A 19847-nucleotide genomic window follows, 5' to 3' on the forward strand; every position below is an offset into this window, starting at 1 on the left:
TCTTCAATGTGTCCAGTTATTGTCATGTCTTTTGGCCGCTAAATAATCCATCTGTTTGTTGTTTTTTGCGACAAATGAAGTCTGCTAATGTTTATGCTAACACTTTAGCATAAAGGTTACTAGCTTAAAATGCTAACAAGTCCACTCACATAGCAGAGCACACACACACACACACACACACACACACACACACACACACACACACACACACACACACACACGCGTCATAAAACCATATCTAACTTTAACAATCACAGACATGCTGCATACCCACAGAAAGGTTCGAAACTCAGCTAGAAGCTCATATAAACCATTCTTATGTTCACAAAACACAGTTAAAACACAGATGGATCAAACAGCAGGAGCAGGAAAAAACCGTCACAGCACACACTTTGAAAAGCGGCACCGGAGCATCAGCGTGATTATGTAAACAAAAAAAACATGTGTCAGCTGGACAACGGAGAATCTACAGATTCCAACGGTACCATTTTTATCACTCTACGACCAAGATTCACGGATCCAGCCCCAAAATAAGAGCAAAACAACAACTGACTTTCAAGAAATACAAGCAGGTAAGCCTTGACCAAGGTTATTACGATTCAGTTGTTATTACGCACCGCACAGGAAGCATCGACTTACAGCGAGTTATCAAACTTTTTTTTTTTTTTCAAAACAAGTTATTTTTAGATCTGTAGTGACATATAAATACAATTAAATGGGTTTTTAATAATTTGGTACCTAAGAAATCTCAAATGGCACAGATGGTGCCAAACTGAGCCAAAAGTGAGAACGCCCAGACATCTCTTTACTAAAACCTCTGTAATTTCACTCTGCTTCATTTCAGCAGCATCAGACGTTGCACAGCTCATGTCCACATGTTGTTACATGACCTCCATGTGTTGTTAAGCTCCTACTGCATATTTTAAAGGTGACATTTGCTTTAAAATGCAATATTTTTTTAGGCGAGAGAAAAAAATCCTTCAGTTATGCTGTGTTCCATGTACATTTACTCTGACACTGGCATCTACAGTGAAACGTACACCTCTGGTGGAATCTCACAAGTGTTATCTTTATTTTGATACCAAGATAATTCACATAGAGCTTGTAACTGCAGAGGTTTACTCTATTTAGTTTGGGCATGTCATTTTCAAGCAGGGACTCCAAAAAGAGGGTCAGGGAAGAAGTGGTTAAGTAGCCATGTGTTTTCTCTGTGTGGAGCAGCTGATTGGCCGAAAAAAACAACAAAAGCTCTGGAATGTGATATCCCTCACTAGGAATCAGCTCGATTCACAGCGATCAAACAACCTTAATTCAAATACAAAGTTTATGGTTTTAAGACCCACAATACTGTGATTTGAATGTAGTGGCTTCTACTAAACTTCAACTTGCACAATTTGCAAAATCTCTCATTTTGAAAAAGAGAAAACATTTTATGGTTAGTCTCACACACAGCACCATCAACAACAGATGATGAACACATGAGATGACAAGATTCTTCATGGTGTCCCTGGAGGAAACAAAAACATCGGCAACTACATACACACACAAATGGTCCTTAAAAGGTGACAAATACAAGAACACCCACACACTCTCTCTCTCTCTACTTCAGTGGAAAACCCATTTTTTAGTTCACTGGGAAACCAACTTTCAGTGAGAAACCAACTTTACTTCAATGAGAAACCAACTTTCAATGGGAAACCAACTTTCAATGGGAAACAAACTTTCAATGGGAAACCAACTTTACTTCACACACACACAGCACCATCAACAACAGATAATGAACACTTGAAGATTCTTCATGTTGTCCCTGGATGAAACAAAACATCAGCAACTACACACACACAAAAATGGTCCTTAAAAGGTAACAAATACAAAAACTTCAGTGGGAAACCTACTTTTTTCACTGGGAAACCAACTTTCAGTGAGAAAACAACTTTACTTCAATAGGACACAAACTTCCTACCCTCACCTATGGTCATGAACTTTGGGTTATGACCGAAAGAACAAGATCCCGGATACAAGCGGCAAACTTTACTTCCATGGGAAACCAACTTTACTTCAATGAGAAACCAATTGTGATGGGAAAATAATTTTACTTCAATGAGAAACCAACTTTTGATGGGAAACCAACTTTCGATGGGAACCAACTCTTGATGGGAAACCAACTTTACTTCAATGGGAAACTAACTTTTAATGGGAGTATAACTTTACTTCAATAAGAAACCAACTTTACTTCATAACCAAAGTTTTCAATCTTAATAAGATCCTAAACTTTAACCAGTTACTCATTAGGTTGCTCATAAGGACCAGGTTTTGGTCTCCATGTGGACTCACCCTGCATCGCTGCTGTTGCCACAGATTAAAGCATCCTTGGCTCCCTCCACTTTGAAGAAGTTTTCTGCAAAACAGAGAACAATAAATGAATTAATTAAAGTTATGTCTCAGCTGTAGTCTTATGTGGTGCTTTAATACATTAGTTAAGCAATGTTGATACATTCATTTAAAAAATTTATATTGAGGGATAAAACAAATCCATGGCGTTTGATTGATGTTATTTTTCTTTTTATATCAATATTGTGAAAGATTATGTTTAGCGTTCAGTGTCATAAACACTCGTCAACATTAATGTGTTCATTTTAATATATAAAACTGTTTTTCTGACACACTTTTGTTGTTTAAGTTAAATCTTTATAAATATAAATAAAACAGAGTCCAGCTCTACACATGTTTGTGTGTTTTTATCCCTGTGTTTACATTTTAAAAAACAGTATTATTTATGTGGATTATTGATCGTGGTCTGGTCCTGGTCTGGTGTGGAGTCCTTGGCGTGAAACCTCAAAACGTCACCACACGATCGATGTGGACGAGTGTTTTTAAAAACCACAAGTGCATTAATCACACTCAGATATGACAACATGAGCGAGATTCATGTTCTCACATTCACTCTCTCTGAGGAGCAGCTGCAGCTTTTAATAACAAAACTGATGCTACTTCATTAGTGTGCTTGCTGAAAGGCAGCATCTTCTTAAGTTTTCTTCTTCCTGTCAGCAAGTTGTTGGTCAGCTCCTGCTCCTAGACCTTTAGAGATATCTCCACTGGTCCAACTCTGGAACGTCCGGTGAGAACCAGTCTAATGTGGAAATTGAAGATCATGGCCGTTTCTCAAAATCCTAACTTGTGCGTACTTGTCCGTACTTGCGTACTCCTGTACTTGTGAAAACATCATCAGCCTCAGTCCAAGTTCTGTTCCATTTCTCAAGAACGCGAGCAGCGAGTACGGTTCTCATACCCGGAAGTGTTCTCGCTCCGCCCATTTTACCAAGTATGCATCGGGTGGTGACTTGAGCGTACTTGGGAAAGCCATATCCCAGAATGCATTTAGGCAGAACACAGCAGAATAAAATACTAATATAATCCTGAAATAAATATTGTCCCGGAAGGCAGTTTTGAAATCATTTGAGGCAAGAAATGAGTCATTTAGAATCCAAACATATGGTTTGTGTAATAAGATATGACGTATTTGGAGGTTATCAGCTCCGCCTCTGCGGGCGGTCGGTGCTCACAGTGCCCTGCACAGAGCAGCGTTACTGATGAAATGAACCGCTGGCTCAGACGTCTCCGTCATTACATACTTGGTGTGATCCATAGATTTGTTGTTGACATGTTGTTTTTAATGCAAACGTTTTGACCCGACAGTGTGAACGTTTGAATGATATTAATGTTTAACTTATCGTAACTTTGAATTAAAGTCGCACTGTCATTGTATATGTATTAGTGCTGTCAGTTAAACGCGTTAATTAACGCGTTAACGCGAACCCATTTCAACGGCGTCAATTTTTTTATCGCGCGATTAACGCTCTTTTTGGCCGAACAAACTTTGTAGTTTTTTTCACATGCTGTTGCCTCAACTTGTAACGTTAGAACAACTACAACACCACACCGGATCTAGACAGACTGGAAACAAAACAACAGACACGCTGCGCGAGCCAGTCAAAGAGTAGTCGGCTCGCGTAAGAGTAAACCTTCCGTTTTGAGCGGATGGCGAGCGCTGTACGCTTCTCCGCTATCTCCTTCAGCTCTGGTTAGCTTGTTACAGCAACAACACATTAAACCACGGGACTTCGCCTGCGTTAAAGAACGGCTCTTTATTCACAGAACTGTGGGGTGATACACAGACTCTGTTATTATGGTGCGGCTCTATCACAGTGAGAGGAATAGAGGAGAAGTCCTTTTGTGACTCCTAAATAAAATTAACACTCAATCTTTCAAAATGTATTTTCATTTTCAACTTCAGAACTGCTTATTCTGTGACTTAATTAAAAGAAAATGCAAAGAGAAATGCTTTTTCGTTTTCACGCTCGCCACAAAAAGTGTCTCATGATTCAAAATGAGTTCGCAATACGGAGCGGCGCAGGACAGTGCTGTCACCGGCCATTGCAATGCAGTTTGGAATACTGATTATTAATTTTTAGGGCTGTCAAAAGATTAACATTTTTTATCAGATTAATCACAGGGTAGCTGTGGATTAATCACGATTAATCACGATTAATTACCATTCTTAAATATGCCAGAAACATTCTAATTTTATCTTTATATTGTTGTAGGATACAAACTAAGTAAAAAATAAACATTACATTGTAAAGAACCCACATTATAAGACAATAGAAATATATGGAAAAAATAAAATACTGTAAATAACTTTGAAAAAAACGTTTTGAAAAACTACACATTGCACTGTAAATAACTCACATTATAATAAGTATAGAAGTTAAATAGTTTTCTTGGGGGAACTAAACCCACAGCAGGAGAAGCACTGCTTCTACTAGTTAGCGTTAGCATTAGCGTTAGCTAGCATTCTGACGCTAATGTTAGCTGCTGTCTGTGTCCCCGTTAGTTAGACAGTGACTGTTAATGTTATGATTATATCATTATCTGCGCCAGTAGCGCCACTTACAACTGTGTGTCTTTCTTTCTTTTTTCTTCTTCCTCTTTTTTTCTTCCTCTTCTAACTTACTGGTTGATAACTCCTCTTCATTTTCCTTCAGCTTCACACAGGTTAACGTGAGGAGACGTGGGGCCTCTTTAGGGAGGTTTCCTACTGAGATGTCATTGTTGTTTAATGGAGACGGTGATGCAGCTGCTCACTGATGCATTTAGGCTCCGAGTGTCGGGAGGCCCCCTATCGGCTCAGGGCCCCAAGCAGTTGCCCGCTGCCTTGCCTGTTCATAAACTGCACGTCTACTCGTAGCGCAATGAAAGTGAGAAAGTGCGTTAATGTGTTAAAAAAATTAACGCGTTAATTACTCAAATTAATCATCCTGCTTTAACGCATTAATTTTGACAGCCCTATTAATTTTATTTATGAGTCAAAAAATGCAGCTTCATTTTGAAAATGAAAAAGCATTTCTGTTAATGCATTCTAATTTGGCACACATTTGCTTCCATACAGGTGCCCCGGTTAGAACAACTTTGAGCCCGGGTTGGAACAAGGGCTTTTCTGCAAGGAGTTTGCATGTTCTCCCCGTGTGTGCGTGGGTTTTCTCCGGGTTCTCCGGCTTCCTCCCACAGTTCGAAAAAATATGGTTGTTTGTCTCCATATAATGTGTATGAATGATGGTGGTGGATGGGCTGTTTGGTGCACATTTGCAGCCACGCTTCGGACCATTCTGCTCCAGAGCAGCTGTGGCTACACGTAGCTTACCACCACCAGTGAGAATGTGTTAATGAATAATGGGTCATTTGTATGCGCTTTGGGTGTCTAGAGAAGCGCTATAGAAATGTAATGAATAATAATAAAAAAAGTGTTGATGATGACCACGACACCTCAGACCAGACGGAACAAACATGGCATGATGGGAAATGTTTAGAAGAACATCCACCATTGATCTCCTCACTGAAGGCTGTTTTCAGAGCAGCGGCTCAAACTCTCAGGTTTCACAGCAGCTTTTAGAGGTCGATACGGAAGCCTACAGGGGACATTTGTTTGATGTGATGGATGGCAATGCAAACTGGAAATGAATAAATAGATGTACATTAGCAACAAGCAGCAAACTGCATTACTGTAAAATCCACGGCGGCTTTATTTTAGATGGTTTCTCCCTTTAGAAGGAGGAGGAGGCTCCACTGTTACAATGTTTCTGATTATTATTCTGTAACATCACAATATTTTATGAAATTATTCTGTAACATCACAATATTTTTGTAATATTAGAATTGGTTGAGGGTTTTGGAAACAAAAAAAATGGGGTAACATTTTTGTGAAACAACATTTTTTTTAAATCAACATTTTTGTTGTTTTTTTGAATGTATACAGGATATTTTGGAACATAACACAATTTAGGAAACAATGTTTATGTAACATTTCTGGTCACAAGTAATGATTTTTTGGACAAAAGGATGGATATATATCTGAAATATCTATGCAATATTACATATTTGTAAAATTTTGGAAACATAAGTTCATGAAAGATGACAACATGTTTCTAATATTCTTACTATTATTCATAATCTATTTAAATGTTACATTAGAGTTTCTAACTTTCAGGTTTTTTTTAAATAATACCTGTATTATAACTATAAACAAGAAGTGTGTGTTGTGTTGTTATGTTGGAGAGCGGCGGTGATAGTGTGTTACGCTGCATGTTGTTGCTTGGTTAGCAGATGAGAGGCTGACAAACGATCTATCCGGCTGATTCAGCTATGGTTACGTACATGTAGCCTAATGTTAACTGAGCAGTGAGATGAGAGTTTGTCAGCCTCTCATCTGCTAACCGGTAGCCCCTAAACAAACCCAGTCGCCGGCAGATCCCCGAACCGCAGTAAAGGGACCGACCGCTAACTCCTTAGTTTGGATTATCTCGTTTGGCAACAGCACAACAACTACGGGACTCCGTCTGCGTTGAACACGGCACTTTATTTCCAGTACTGTGTGGTGATGCACAGCCTCTCTGGTTACAACGAGACTCTCTCGTGAAGGGGGAGAACATAACCAAGCAACAACATGCAGCGTAACACACTCTTGCCGAGGCTTTCCAACATAACAACAACACGGCACAATCTGACCAATGGTGAAGCACGTGCGCAGTGTGCACATGTAAGCAGCAATGGTTGCATCTCCCGCTGTCTGACCCTGGCGCACCGGCAGGGTGTATTTTGTAGGCACTGAGCTGCCTTGGCGGAGGTCTACGCTTTCCGAGTTCTTCTAGTTAATGTTGTTTTCGATAGAGATACATTATTTTGAATGTTTGCGGAGGTGTAACACTGTTGAAAATAAAATTGTCACACCCAGTATTTGCTTGTGCACACCCAATGTCTTTTTTCTGGCTACGCCATTGATCAGTCCACAGCACCTTATTCCAAAATGGAGCTGGCTTGTCCAAATGTGCTTCATCATACCTCAAGCGACTCTGTTTGTGGCGGGTGCAGAGAAAAGGCTTTTTCTGCATTACTCTTCCATACAGCATCTCCTTGTGTAAAGTGCACTGAATAGTTGAACGATGCACAGTGACACCATCACCAGCAAGATGATGTTGTAGGTCTTTGGAGCTGGTCTGTGGGTTGACTGTGACTGTTCTCACCATCCTTCACCTCTGCTTATCTGAGATTTTTCTTGTTCTGCCACTTCAGGCCTTAACTAGAACTGTGCCTGTGGTCTTCACATTCCTCACAATGTTCCTCACAGTTGAAACTGAGAGCTTAAATCTCTGAGATAGCTTTCTGTATCCTTCCCCTAAACCATGATGTTGAACAATCATTGTTTTCAGGTCATTTGAGAGTTGGTTTGAGGCTCCCATGTTGCCACTCTTCAGAGAAGATGCAAAGAGGAGAAACACTTACAATTGGCCTCCTTAAATACCCTTTGTCATGATTGGATTCACCTGTGTATGGAGGTCAAGGGTCACTGAGGTTACCAAACCAATTTTGAGTTCCAATAATTAGTGCTAAAGGTATTGAAATCAATACAATGACAAGGGTGCCTAAATGTATGCACATGCTTAATTTTGTTTAAATAATTCTTATATAAACTTTATTTCACTTCTCAAATATCACTGTGTTTGTCTCCTATATGATATATTTAACTAAAATTTCTTATCCAAACAACCAATGATTTATAAAGGAAAATCATGAACATTTACAGCGGTGCCCAAACTTCTCCATACCACTGTATATATAGATGTGTGTGTATAAGATATCGGCCAAAGCACTTCCGATACATCAAATATCAACATTGCCGGTCCTCACCCTCGTCGTTGACAAAGTCCTTCATGGACGCCCACGTCTTGTTGTTGCAGTAGAAGGACACGTTAGCCGGCAGACTGTCGTTGACGCAGTGTGCCGTGCTGCGGACGCACTTCTGTCGCAGGTTTCCCATGAAGAGCTGGAGGCCGATGAGGGCAAAGACGCTGAGACAGAAGACGGTGAGTATCATCACGTCTGCCAGCTTCTTCACAGACTGGATCAGAGCGCCCACGATGGTCTTCAGGCCTGGGCGTCCACCGAGGACGAGGAAGAAGACAAACAATAAAGAGTTGAATAAACTATGAATAAAGAGTTAATTTAATCAAAGGTCGCAGATTTATCACGTTCCAGTTGTTTTGGAAAGTGGATAAAAATGTGAGATTTTCTACAGAAACTTAACTTTTAAAGTTGTCCAGTGGAAAACGTTAACTATTTACAAAAGCTACATGCCCTAAATAGCCTAATCTAAAGTAATACATTTAAATAAACATACATTAAAATACCACATTAACATGTGACTCATGTCAGAGATACGGTTAAGGCTGCTAACCAGCTAGCTTATTCGGTACATTTGAAAGAAGTTTTTGTTGTTTTATACATTAAAACTGTTCCAGTGGTAATGTAGTTAATGTAAGCATCACAGCTAAAGTCACTAATGAGAAAGTGCATTAATATAATCCCCATTATAGCTAAGGTCATTACTAAGCAAGTATAATTACACTGTTAGCATTAAAGCTAGCTTTTTTGACGAGTTGTGTAGGACAGTTGTGCGTGTATAAATTTGACTAAAACAACCTAAAAAAAAAAAACAATAAAAAGTTGTTGTTTTCACTTCCTGTTGAGTTACATCTTCAGAAGGCATCAGCTGTAATAGAATTTACAGATTCAGACTGGAACACATAAAGTGAATTAACAGATCATTTGACAAACATGGCTCCTGGTTTGACTTATTTGAGCAAAATAATTTAAAATATTTTAGTCGAAACCCAAACATTTTCTCAATTTAAAATTAGAATTTGTAAATTTAAAGCTGAAAACCAGAAGGAAACAAAAATCAACAACAAAACAACAAAGACAGACGACAACAAGCAGCCCCTCCCCCGCCAACATTCACAGAACAACAAACAAACAAACAAACGTGGTAAATACAGCAGGACCAACACAGAAGGCTGTAGACACTTTGACTGTCGTCGCTCACAGTTTTAACAAAACAAATTATGTATGTTTTTGTAGTTAATTCATTAGAAACAGACAAAACTGAAAATGTTTCTGTTTTCTCTGACATTTTCAGAACTTGAGTCACATCTGTAAACTAATGAATCACATGCTAATGACAACATGTCGTAAACATTAAACACTTGTGTGTTAATGACGCTGTTAGCACTGCATGCTATCTGCTAACAAGCAAAGTGAAGACATACAGAGGATGAGAGCTAAAAGCTAACAGCAGATTCTTAACAATCATTTATTTGTTTATTTTTTTCAAATAAATTCATATCTACATCTGCTGTGACATGAATATATAATATAATATATAATATAACTAAATTAGCTGACCGATTATGTTTCTCAAAACAAAAACATTTAAATACAGAATCCTCAGAATCCTAACTCGGGGATAGTGAGGTAGCTCTGAGTTACAGAGTTGATTAAATCCTTTAAGCTGCTGTTAGTTAACCCTCTCATGTCTCACAACAGTCACCAGTGCTTCATTCGCCCTCTGCATACTCTCTAAATGACGTGTTAAAAGCGCAGTATCGAGTCCTGAAGTATGCAGGGTGAGATTCCAAACACAGCCACTGCAGGCCGAGGGCAGAGGGGTGCGTTTGATATCCGCTTCCTCACCTGGGATGACAGAGATGGTTTTTAGCGCTCGCAGCACCCTGAACGTCCTTAAGGCTGACACATTACCCAGGTCCACAAACTCAGTCACATATCTGCAACAAGCCGGGAGACAAGCACAAAAAAAAGACCCACACAGAAGGGTATGACCACACCGAACAACAACGAGCCAACACAGAGGGACAGAGAGATGGAGGCAGAGAGACAGAAGGACAGACAGACAGAGAGATACAGTCCAGACAGGCCAAGAGTGGGCGTTCAAAACCGACAGAGACTGTGGCTGTACGTGACACGGAGAAGTCAGGTTTTCAAAGCCAGTCACAGAAACTGGAGATGAACTCGGCTTAGTCATGAGAACTTCAGAGAATCTGCAGAAAACTTATCATCTGTGGAGAAGTTTACCGACTTACAGTAAAGTTCAGAGGTTGGTGGAGTCACAAAGTGGGACAACTGAGGCATTTAAAAGGGGACTGTCAGTGGGGACACAAGCTTAACTTGATTTTAATCACTTAGCCAGAATACTCCGTTCAGATGAACCTCAGTGACACAAAGTGACCACATGAGGCAGCAGTAGACCAGCAGCTCCTGAGTCCCCGCGAGGTGAGCAACAGTGAGATAGATATCGTAGACGATTTTATCAGCTGAGTCTTTTACTAAGTGGCTAAAATCAGTTTTTTTTAGTGTCTGTACCTGACAATCACATGAATCATCAGAATATCTGCTCTGATAAATAACATTTTCATGTTCATTCCAGTCGAGTGTTTGACTTTGACAAATCTGACTTGACCGTTCCGTTGTTCTCATCAGGTGATTACACCTGTGACTGGGCAGAGAGTGGGAGGTGGGCGGGGTTTAATGCTGAAAGACACGGCAGACGAACAGGAGAGAACAATCACCACAACGACGTTACGATGACACCATTTCTTTTTTTTTTTTTTCTGTGCCGTGTCGCCCCCTAGTGGTGGTGGTTAGGCCTTACCTGGGATGACTGAGATAGTTTTCAGGGCTCTCAGCACTCTAAAGGTTCTCAGCGCCTGCAGGTTCCCTACTTTGATAAACTCTGTTAACAACCTGTTGGGGGCAGTGTGGTGGTCATCAACACACAACAACAAAAGAAGACAAACATAAAAGAGTCTGAAAATACTGTCATGGTTTCAAATTACACTCCTCTGATTTGTTGCAGCATCAAAAAAATTGCAGAGAGCAATTGCAACAGAGATATAAGTCATGAGCAGAGATCGGACAGGAAATTTGTGATTTTTACAACATGTTTGCTGCTGTAAGAAAATCACAGAGTGTAACTTTACTAAACTGGAGGAGGAAAAATGTCATGAATACAGTATGTGTGCAGATCATTTTCACGGCTAGTACTTGCACACACTTGTGTGAGCTAAACTTTAAATTTAATGCAAAACATTGAAACACATGATTCGTATTCGTCACAGTTTTTCTGTCGGCTTTTTCTTTCAGACGCTAAGTCATAGCTAGCAGCTTTTTGTTGTTAGCATGAAGGTAAAACAGTGTTTTTACGACATGCTAATGTTACAGAATTTTTATAATTATTTTATTTTTAAATTTCAGTGAAAACTATTTTTATTTTTATCCTTTATTTGTCCCCTGGGGAAATTTGCATCATTACCGACGTTCCAGAGATTCTGTGTATATAACAATAGCAGACTTTAGCTAGCTAGCTAGCTAATGGCCCGCCAGTCCTCCAGAGTCGGGCTTAGTCACAGGTAAAATCAGTCTTTGCTGAACTCTACTTCTATGAGAAGACATGTTACAGATGTAAGGACAGACTTCCAGTCCTTGTCCAGTCCAGACTGTGATCAGCTCACGCTCAGATCCAATAAGGACACGGCATTAGAGCCGGAAAGGCACCGTGGCGACGGCAGCCATTTTGGGCCCCCGTTTAGATTGAGTAATCTGATCCTGAGCGACTAACGGCTGCCATTACAGCTCATATTTCACTGGCGTTGAGCAGCAGACTGATTGAATTACAGTGGAGGCGTTGGGGTCGAGCGAAGAGGACGACTAGCAGAGACAGAGAGACACAGAGAGACACAGAGAGACCTGAGGACCAGTTCATCTCTGCTACTAATGTCATTACACTTCAATATCAAGTAATGACTGCATTTCACCATTTACACTGTCGTTTTTCCACCAGTTAGTCTTTTAATTTAATTTCTGACAAGTGTGAGCAATGGCGTCTTTGCATTAGGGCACTGCTGTGGGGAGGTTTATAAGCTTTTATAAGTATTCCTGTTTCAAAAATGTTGTTGAGCATAAGTTAGTAATAAATTCAACTTTGTCCCCAATGAAAGGTCCGCAGTTTTCATTTCATGAACGCAATTTCTTCTGTAGACCCTTTATGTCGTGTCGCGGTGTGTGAATAGTTCATTCTTCCCCATTGTTTGTGATGGAATTATTCAGCTGCAAAAGTCAAAAGTGCTGTTGTTCCCTCTCTCACTTGCTACTGGGTTTTTGGTGTGAGGGTATGAGAGTAATATGTGGTATTTCTGGATTGCATTATAAGATTTTCGTGCATGGCCCCACCAGAATTTCCAGACCAAAATCGCCAACACCAAGCCCCATAGAGAAAATCAGTGATTTTAACATCACAGCGCACGGGAGATGTTGATCCACTGCTGCCTCCATCACTAAGTTCAAATGTCTTATTTTGTGAATTCGGCCTTTAAAATTCTATGTTCAAATTTACCTCAGTTACACAAACTGACCACACGAGGCAGCAGTAGACCAGCAGCTCCTGTGTCCCTGACAACTAAAATCAATGATTTTCTCTATGGGGTTTGGTGTGGGAGAGTGAGTGGTTTACTAATGTCAGTTTCCTGTTGGAAAACCCAATCAAATTAGTTTAAGTCTACGATATCTTAAGAACATGTTCATGTCTTTCTCTCACTGATTTCCAACAGGAAACTGAAGTTTGTAAAGAGTGAGTATTTTACAAACTTCAGTTTCCTGCTGATATTTTTGGTCATGTTAAAGTATATGAAATTCCCCTTTAATATATGAGCAGTGATGGCAGCCATGTAATTATACGTGCGTGTGTGTGTGTGTGTGTGTGTGTGTGTTTGTTTGGTCAGGACCAGTAGTCCTCATGAACTGGTTAAGTTTAGGACTAGTTTTGGATTGTTGTTCAGTTAAGGTTAGTGATAAGGCTTTGTTTAGTCTGTTTAAATGAATGGAAGTCAATACAAGTCCTGAGAAGAATAGCTGGACAAACGTGTGTGTCAATAACTTTTTTTTAACTGCGAAAGGTTTCACTCCATTTCCCAGAATGCCTTGCACATTCATCATATGACAGCGATTCTTTTATTGCGGATTTCACAAAAGTTATGGAGCAAGGACATGGAGTCTGCTTCATTTTTTAAATGATATTTTTATAAATCAGATTCAGAGCTGTGACTTTTGAGGTGTCAAATGTTTAATTACTCTCTCACACCAAACCCCACAGAGAAAATCAGTTGATCTTTGCCCACAGGGACACAGGAGCTGCTGGTCTACTGCTGCCTCGTGTGGTCAGTTTTTGTCACTGAGGTACATCTGAACGAAGGATTTTTAATACCAAATGAACAAAATAAGACATTTGAACTTAGTGATGGAGGCAGCAGTGGATCAACAACTCCTGTGTGCTGTGATGTTAAAATCACTGATTTTCTCTATGGACTCTGGTGTGGGAGAGTGAGTGGTTTACAAACTTCTGTCTAAGAGATAAACACATGTTCTTAAAGGTCCAGTACGTAACACTTAAAAAGGTTTATTGATAGAAATTAAGAATGAACTACAACTACAAGAACTAACCACAAGTATGTTTATGTTAGTGTATAGATACTTTAAATTAAAACGTGTTTTGTTGTTGTTGTTGTTGTTGTCTTAAAATACTTACTTAATACTTTGAAAATTTGAAAAAAACTTTTTTTTCCACTTTTATAAACGCACCTTGGTAATTTATTAATTTATGAATGTATTACTTAATAATTATCAGATGGAATGAATTTGACCTGTTTTGGCTTATCCTTTTACATTTACTGTTTTCATTATAATTTAACCAAAAAAATTAAGTTGTTTAAATTTGAATAAAGAAAGAAATTCTACGAAAAAAAAAAAAAAAAAAATCATTTTGGGACCAAGGAAAGATCCTGTTCAAACTGATTTGATTATAATTGATTTATATTGAGAAATCTCTTTTTTTTATGTAATGTACATTAGCATCAAAGTGGACAGACTGAATGTTTAAAGCATGTTAATGTCGACTTTGTCCTTCAAGTGTCGTCATCTCTCTCTCTCAGCGAAGAGGTCACAGGGGTCACGGTGTGTGAGTCCACAGACGTGCTGTCTCTCCATTTGAGGACACCTTCATCACCACGCTTCAATTTAGCGCGTGGCGCCGGCTGAGGTGACAGCGCTTCATTACAGCACACGCTCAGAGCCGAGCCTCGGGGTCAAGTATCGATCCCATCGGTTCATTGCGATCGTTTATCTTCGCGGTGGCGTCCCTCATCGCTTGCCCGCAGCTACTCGGCCCACTGATAGATTGCCGCCTGATTGCTAACCAAACCAAATGGCAGTGATTTCCCATCAGTCAGTCAATTAACGGAGTGGACGGGTCACGCTCGCCATGTGGGCGTGGCCTTCAGAGGAGAGTGGACACGCACGGAGGTCACAGAGGGCAGAGATATTTTTATAATCTGATTAAAATCATCTCCTCTCATCGCCGCATCAGTCTGCTGTGAAGAGTGTTTTTATTTCACAACTTTCGTTTTTGACGATTTGTGTGATCATAGCAAAGCTACTCATTCAGAGAGGTTTTTAAGTATTTTTGATTATTTCAGACAGTTAAACTTCAATTTCCTGTCGGAAAACCTGATAAAATCTCCATCAGTTTAAGTCTACAATATCTTAAGAACAAGTTCACGTCTTTATCTCACTATTAGACAGACTTTTGTAAACCACTCACTCTCCCACACCAAAGTCCATAGAGAAAAATCTGTGATTTTAGCTTGCAGTCTACTGCTGCCTCGTGTGGTTCCTTTGTGAGGTAAATCTGAATGAAGGATTTTGAATGACGAAAATGACAAAATAAGACCTTTGAACTTCGTAATGGAGGCAGCAATGGATCAACAACTCCTGTGTGCTGTGATGTTAAAATCACTGAACTTTAGTGTGGGAGAGTGAGTGGTTTAGAAACTTCAGTTTCAGTTTCCTGTTGGAAACGTCTGTCTAACAGTGAGATAAAGACGTGAACATGTTCTTCAGACATCGTAGACATAAACTGTCTTTTTCTTTTGTTAAGAGGCTAAAATCATTTTTTTCCCGAATGGCAGCAATGTTTTCATACTCCCAAAAACCTGAGCTTTCCCTTTAACGTGACCCAAATGTGTGTATGTGTGTGTCACACTCACGCCATGGCGATGACACTGAAGTCGAGCCAGTTCCACGGGTCCCTTAGGAAGGTGAAGGGTCCGATACAGAAACCTCTCGCCAGGATCTTAATGAGCGACTCAAACGTATAGATACCTGTGAAGGTGTACCTGGCGGGGGGGGGGGGAGGGGTTAAGATGAGGCAAGTGTGAGCGATGGAAGAAAGAAGAGAAGGATTTCTGAGTGTTCACGCTAAAACACAACCTCAGTTTCCAAAATATGAGTCTCCTCACTGCCTGTTCATCAGCGTCTTAGTTTCTGTTCGTCCACATTAAAGTGTGATCTTGCAGCTTTTAAAATAAAAGTCTTTGTTTCTTTTCATCTACACTTAAACAAGTAAGTCTCTGTTTTTGTTCATCCATGCTAAAAGACCACCACTCCAGAGACGTAAAACTAGAAGTTGGAGTTTCTGATTGTCAACCCTTAAACACAACCTCAATTTTCAAAGTAAAACTCTCAGTTCCTGTTCGCCAACAGTAAAAACTAACCCTGACAGAAGTAAATGTCTCAGTTTCCCCCATAGATTTCAAAATAAAACCAGATCAGCTGTGTTTTTGAAACCTTTTAGCCTCTTAAAAACTTATGTTTGATACTTACTCCAGGTATTTGGCCCAGTACGCCGGCTCAGACATGGCCATGAAGCAGCAGTTGGTCAGGATCGTGCACATAATGAACAAACTGAATAACGTGAGTAGGTTAAGGACAAATATTCACTTTTATCTCATGTGATGTTTAAAAAGAATCTTTGGTTTTGAGTTATTTTCAGCTGTGAGTGACTCAGAAGGAGGTGACTGAGCAAACGAAGCATAAATGTAAAATTATATATATATATATATATATATACACACACACACACACACACACACACACACATATAAAAGACAGGGTTAATGTGTGCATTTCAGCGACTCACTTCAGCTAATTAATATTCCATTAACAGCAGTGGTGAAGAGAGAGCCCACTCATGTCTAATCATCACATAACAGGGAGCAGTAACTTTTCCCGGACTGTCACACGGCGCCAACGTGTGCTAAATATCACCTTCACCTGCCGCGTGGAGCACGCCATGAGGGAGGAGGGGGAACCCGCGCTCCGCTGTCAATCACGGCTATAAATGAATCATAATTATTGTAATTTGACAGAAGGGAACATTCTCCCCCCGCGTGAGCGACGACCAACTCCGGCTCAAAGTTGTTTGAGCGGCGGCGTAATTGTTGATTGAGTGCCGCGGTAGGCGGCGAGGTAACACGGTTACCGATCGACAAACAACGCAAAACTGTTCTCCCACCGCCGCAGAGCTACAAGCTAATTATACCGTAATGATAGCTCTGCTGTTTTGGACCTCCCAGGCCACCATACCGGTAATGTCATTACACCTCCCACATCCACTGCAGGGGCCAGTGTTGCTCCTCCTCTCCATTCTCTCCTTCTTATCTCTCACTTCATCACTGAGTTCATGAGCTAAAGGGCTATTTCAGCTTGTTTTTCAGGTGTGGCTGCTTGAGGGACATATAGTAAGAGCGGACCCTGCTGCTATGGAAAAACAAACAAAACGGATTTTTATCATGAAGTCTACGTCAGTTTAAGTCTACGATATCTTACGAACATGTTCACGTCTTTATCTCACTGTTAGACAGACTCACTCTCCCACACCAAACCATGAACATGTTCTTAAGATGGTAGACTTGGGGTGAATTCCAATTCCTTGCTTAACCCTCAATCTCAAAAACTCCCTCTAGTGGAAGTTCTGTCCCGATTCTCAGAAAAATTAAGTTGAGGGTCAAGTTTAAGGGCTGTATCGCCCTCAATATTGAGATTTTCTGAGACCACCCTTGGGAGCAGGGGCTACCCAGAATGCATTGCGTGTGTTCACATAACAAAGATGGCGTATTTGTATGAGTATCATCTTATAACTAACTGACAACCTAATAACTTGACTGACAAACGGATCAGAATAAATAATCCTGACGTAAATGTGTTCTTCTTCTTCTTTTTTGGAGTTGACAGACTGGACGCAGCTTTGGCGTTATTCTGCCCCCTACAGTCTGAAGACGTATCTGCATTTAAGGGGTGTCCCATTTCTAAGTGACAAAATAACCCTCAACACTTGGTTTTGAGGCCAGTTAAGATAAGGGTTGAGCTTGAGGGTTAAGATAGGAATTGGAATTGGCCCTAAAACTGACATAGCTTTCTTTAGCCGAGTCTTTGGTTAGAGTGGCTTGAATCTTGTTTGTGTGTGTGTGTGTGTGTGTGTGTGTGTGTGTGTGTGTGTGTGTGCCCACCTCAGGTCACAGCTTGTCACTGTGGCGCCGGTGTGGTCGGGCAGAAATCCAGAACACACTCAATCACACACAAACACTTATAAAAGACTCAAACACAAACGCACACGCCGTACTAAAAACCCTCTTCACCACTACGTCTCCTCTTAAAGCATCTAACACACACTTGTTTTCATTTTTGTTTCTTCTATCTCACACACACACACACACACACTGGGCCCATCAGCAGCACCACACCTACGTTGCCGACCTCTTCACCCACTCATCTCCTGACAACAGCGGCGTGTCCACCGCCTCGACGTCGCTCAACACCAGCCGCCGCCGCCCGAGGCAAAAATAGATAAGTGTGACGTGACGGGGGATTGGTGTGTTTGTGTGTTGGTGTGTGTTGGGAAAAAGCTGTTGAGTTTTGGGTGTGAAGTAATATCTGTCATGTTGACGTCTGCAGCCCTCGGCGGACGCCAGTGTGGAGTGGACTGAATGCAGCGAGGCCTTTTAAAGCACATGTAGATGTAATGTCACGCTGACACCTCACTTCATCACCATATTCATACTGAAGATGAAGAAAGAAGAGCCAATTACGGCATGTGCTCAAGCTCAGAACATTACAATCAGACATTGTAATGTTGAAGTATATTGTTTTTGGGCCCCATGGGAGTATTGTTGCAGTACCCACAGTGGCCACCATGTAAAAATTGTCGGAGCTCTATCGAGATTTTATAATACATCCATGACTGCGGTTTTCCGATCAGATCACTTTGATGACATCATGGCCTAAACCCAATTCTAACCCTAAAAAGCCTTTTAGAGATGTGAGTACCAGACAACATGTTCTCACTTCATATGGTATATCCAATGTTAGTCCTCTCTCTCACACACACACAAAACACACACAGGATATGAGTGGACCAAGATCTTGATGGCGATTCTGCGGACAGGATGGAAGGGACTGAAGAAGTAAAGAGCAGACGTGGCACTGAAACGGAAGATGGCCTTCCCTTTGTTCAGGACTATGAAGGTCTGTAAGAACGAGAGAGAGAGAGATGTGTTTACACACACACACACACACACACACACACACACACACACACACACACACACACACAGACCCTCTGGTTTTCCATGAATCAAAAAAACAAAGGGTTGATTCATCTTCCAGGGATTCTCCACCAGAACACAGAGGGTGTTTCCAGAAACATGTCATCCACACACACACATTGATACACACACACACACACACACACATACCCTGTGGTCTTTGAAGTAGTACGGGTCGATGTCTTCCAGAGGAACGCCCACCAGGTGAGATGGGATGTCGGCGAAGATGCGTGGCAGCTGTTTTCCTGCCTCCAGGTCGGCCCGATGCCGAAGGATCTGCACGTCACCCAGGTCCTAAAACACACACGTGTTTACACACAAGCACACACACACACACACACACGTGTGTAAACGTATGTGTGTGTGCGTGTGTGTAGTTAAACGTGTGTCTACCTCCTGGTAGTGTTTGCTGCGTCTCGTCCTCTCCTGGACGATTCGCTGCTCGATGGCCTCCAGGGAGTCCGGCGTGAAGCGCTGAAAGCTCTCTGGTCCCATTGGAAACACAAAGCCAGCCATCTTCTCATCCTGATCCTGCTGCTGACTGGACCGGTACACCAGCTGAGAGGCAACAACAGGCAAACAACAGGTCAACAAAAGGTAAACAACAGGTAAACAACATCTTCTCATCCTGATCCTGCTGCTGACTGGACCGGTACACCAGCTGAGAGGCAACAACAGGCAAACAACAGGTCAACAAAAGGTAAACAACAGGTAAACAACATCTTCTCATCCTGATCCTGCTGCTGACTGGACCGGTACACCAGCTGAGAGGCAACAACAGGCAAACAACAGGTCAACAAAAGGTAAACAACAGGTAAACAACATCTTCTCATCCTGATCCTGCTGCTGACTGGACCGGTACACCCGCTGAGAGTCAACAACAGGTAAACAACAGGTCAACAAAAAGTAAACAACATCTTCTCATCCTTATCCTGCTGCTGACTGGAC

General features: G+C 41.1%; 1 protein-coding gene across 1 annotated transcript in view; it reads right to left on the bottom strand.

Moving 5' to 3' along the window:
• Positions 1-19415, bottom strand: part of LOC310937512 (sodium channel protein type 5 subunit alpha-like) — a gene marked incomplete at both ends in the record, with an annotated part of 107106 nt that extends 87691 nt beyond the window's left edge. Inside the window, 8 exons of the mRNA XM_083901795.1 lie at positions 2335-2398; positions 8242-8484; positions 10084-10175; positions 15504-15632; positions 16120-16200; positions 18694-18821; positions 19050-19193; positions 19293-19415. Of these exons, the coding sequence (XP_083757921.1) occupies positions 2335-2398; positions 8242-8484; positions 10084-10175; positions 15504-15632; positions 16120-16200; positions 18694-18821; positions 19050-19193; positions 19293-19415 (1004 nt within the window). The remainder of the gene's footprint in view (positions 1-2334; positions 2399-8241; positions 8485-10083; positions 10176-15503; positions 15633-16119; positions 16201-18693; positions 18822-19049; positions 19194-19292) is intronic.
• Positions 19416-19847: the final 432 nt, after the last annotated feature.

The sequence above is a fragment of the Microchirus variegatus genome, assembly GCF_963457635.1.
Source record: "Microchirus variegatus genome assembly, chromosome: 15".
Classification (NCBI taxonomy): Eukaryota; Metazoa; Chordata; class Actinopteri; order Pleuronectiformes; family Soleidae; genus Microchirus; species Microchirus variegatus.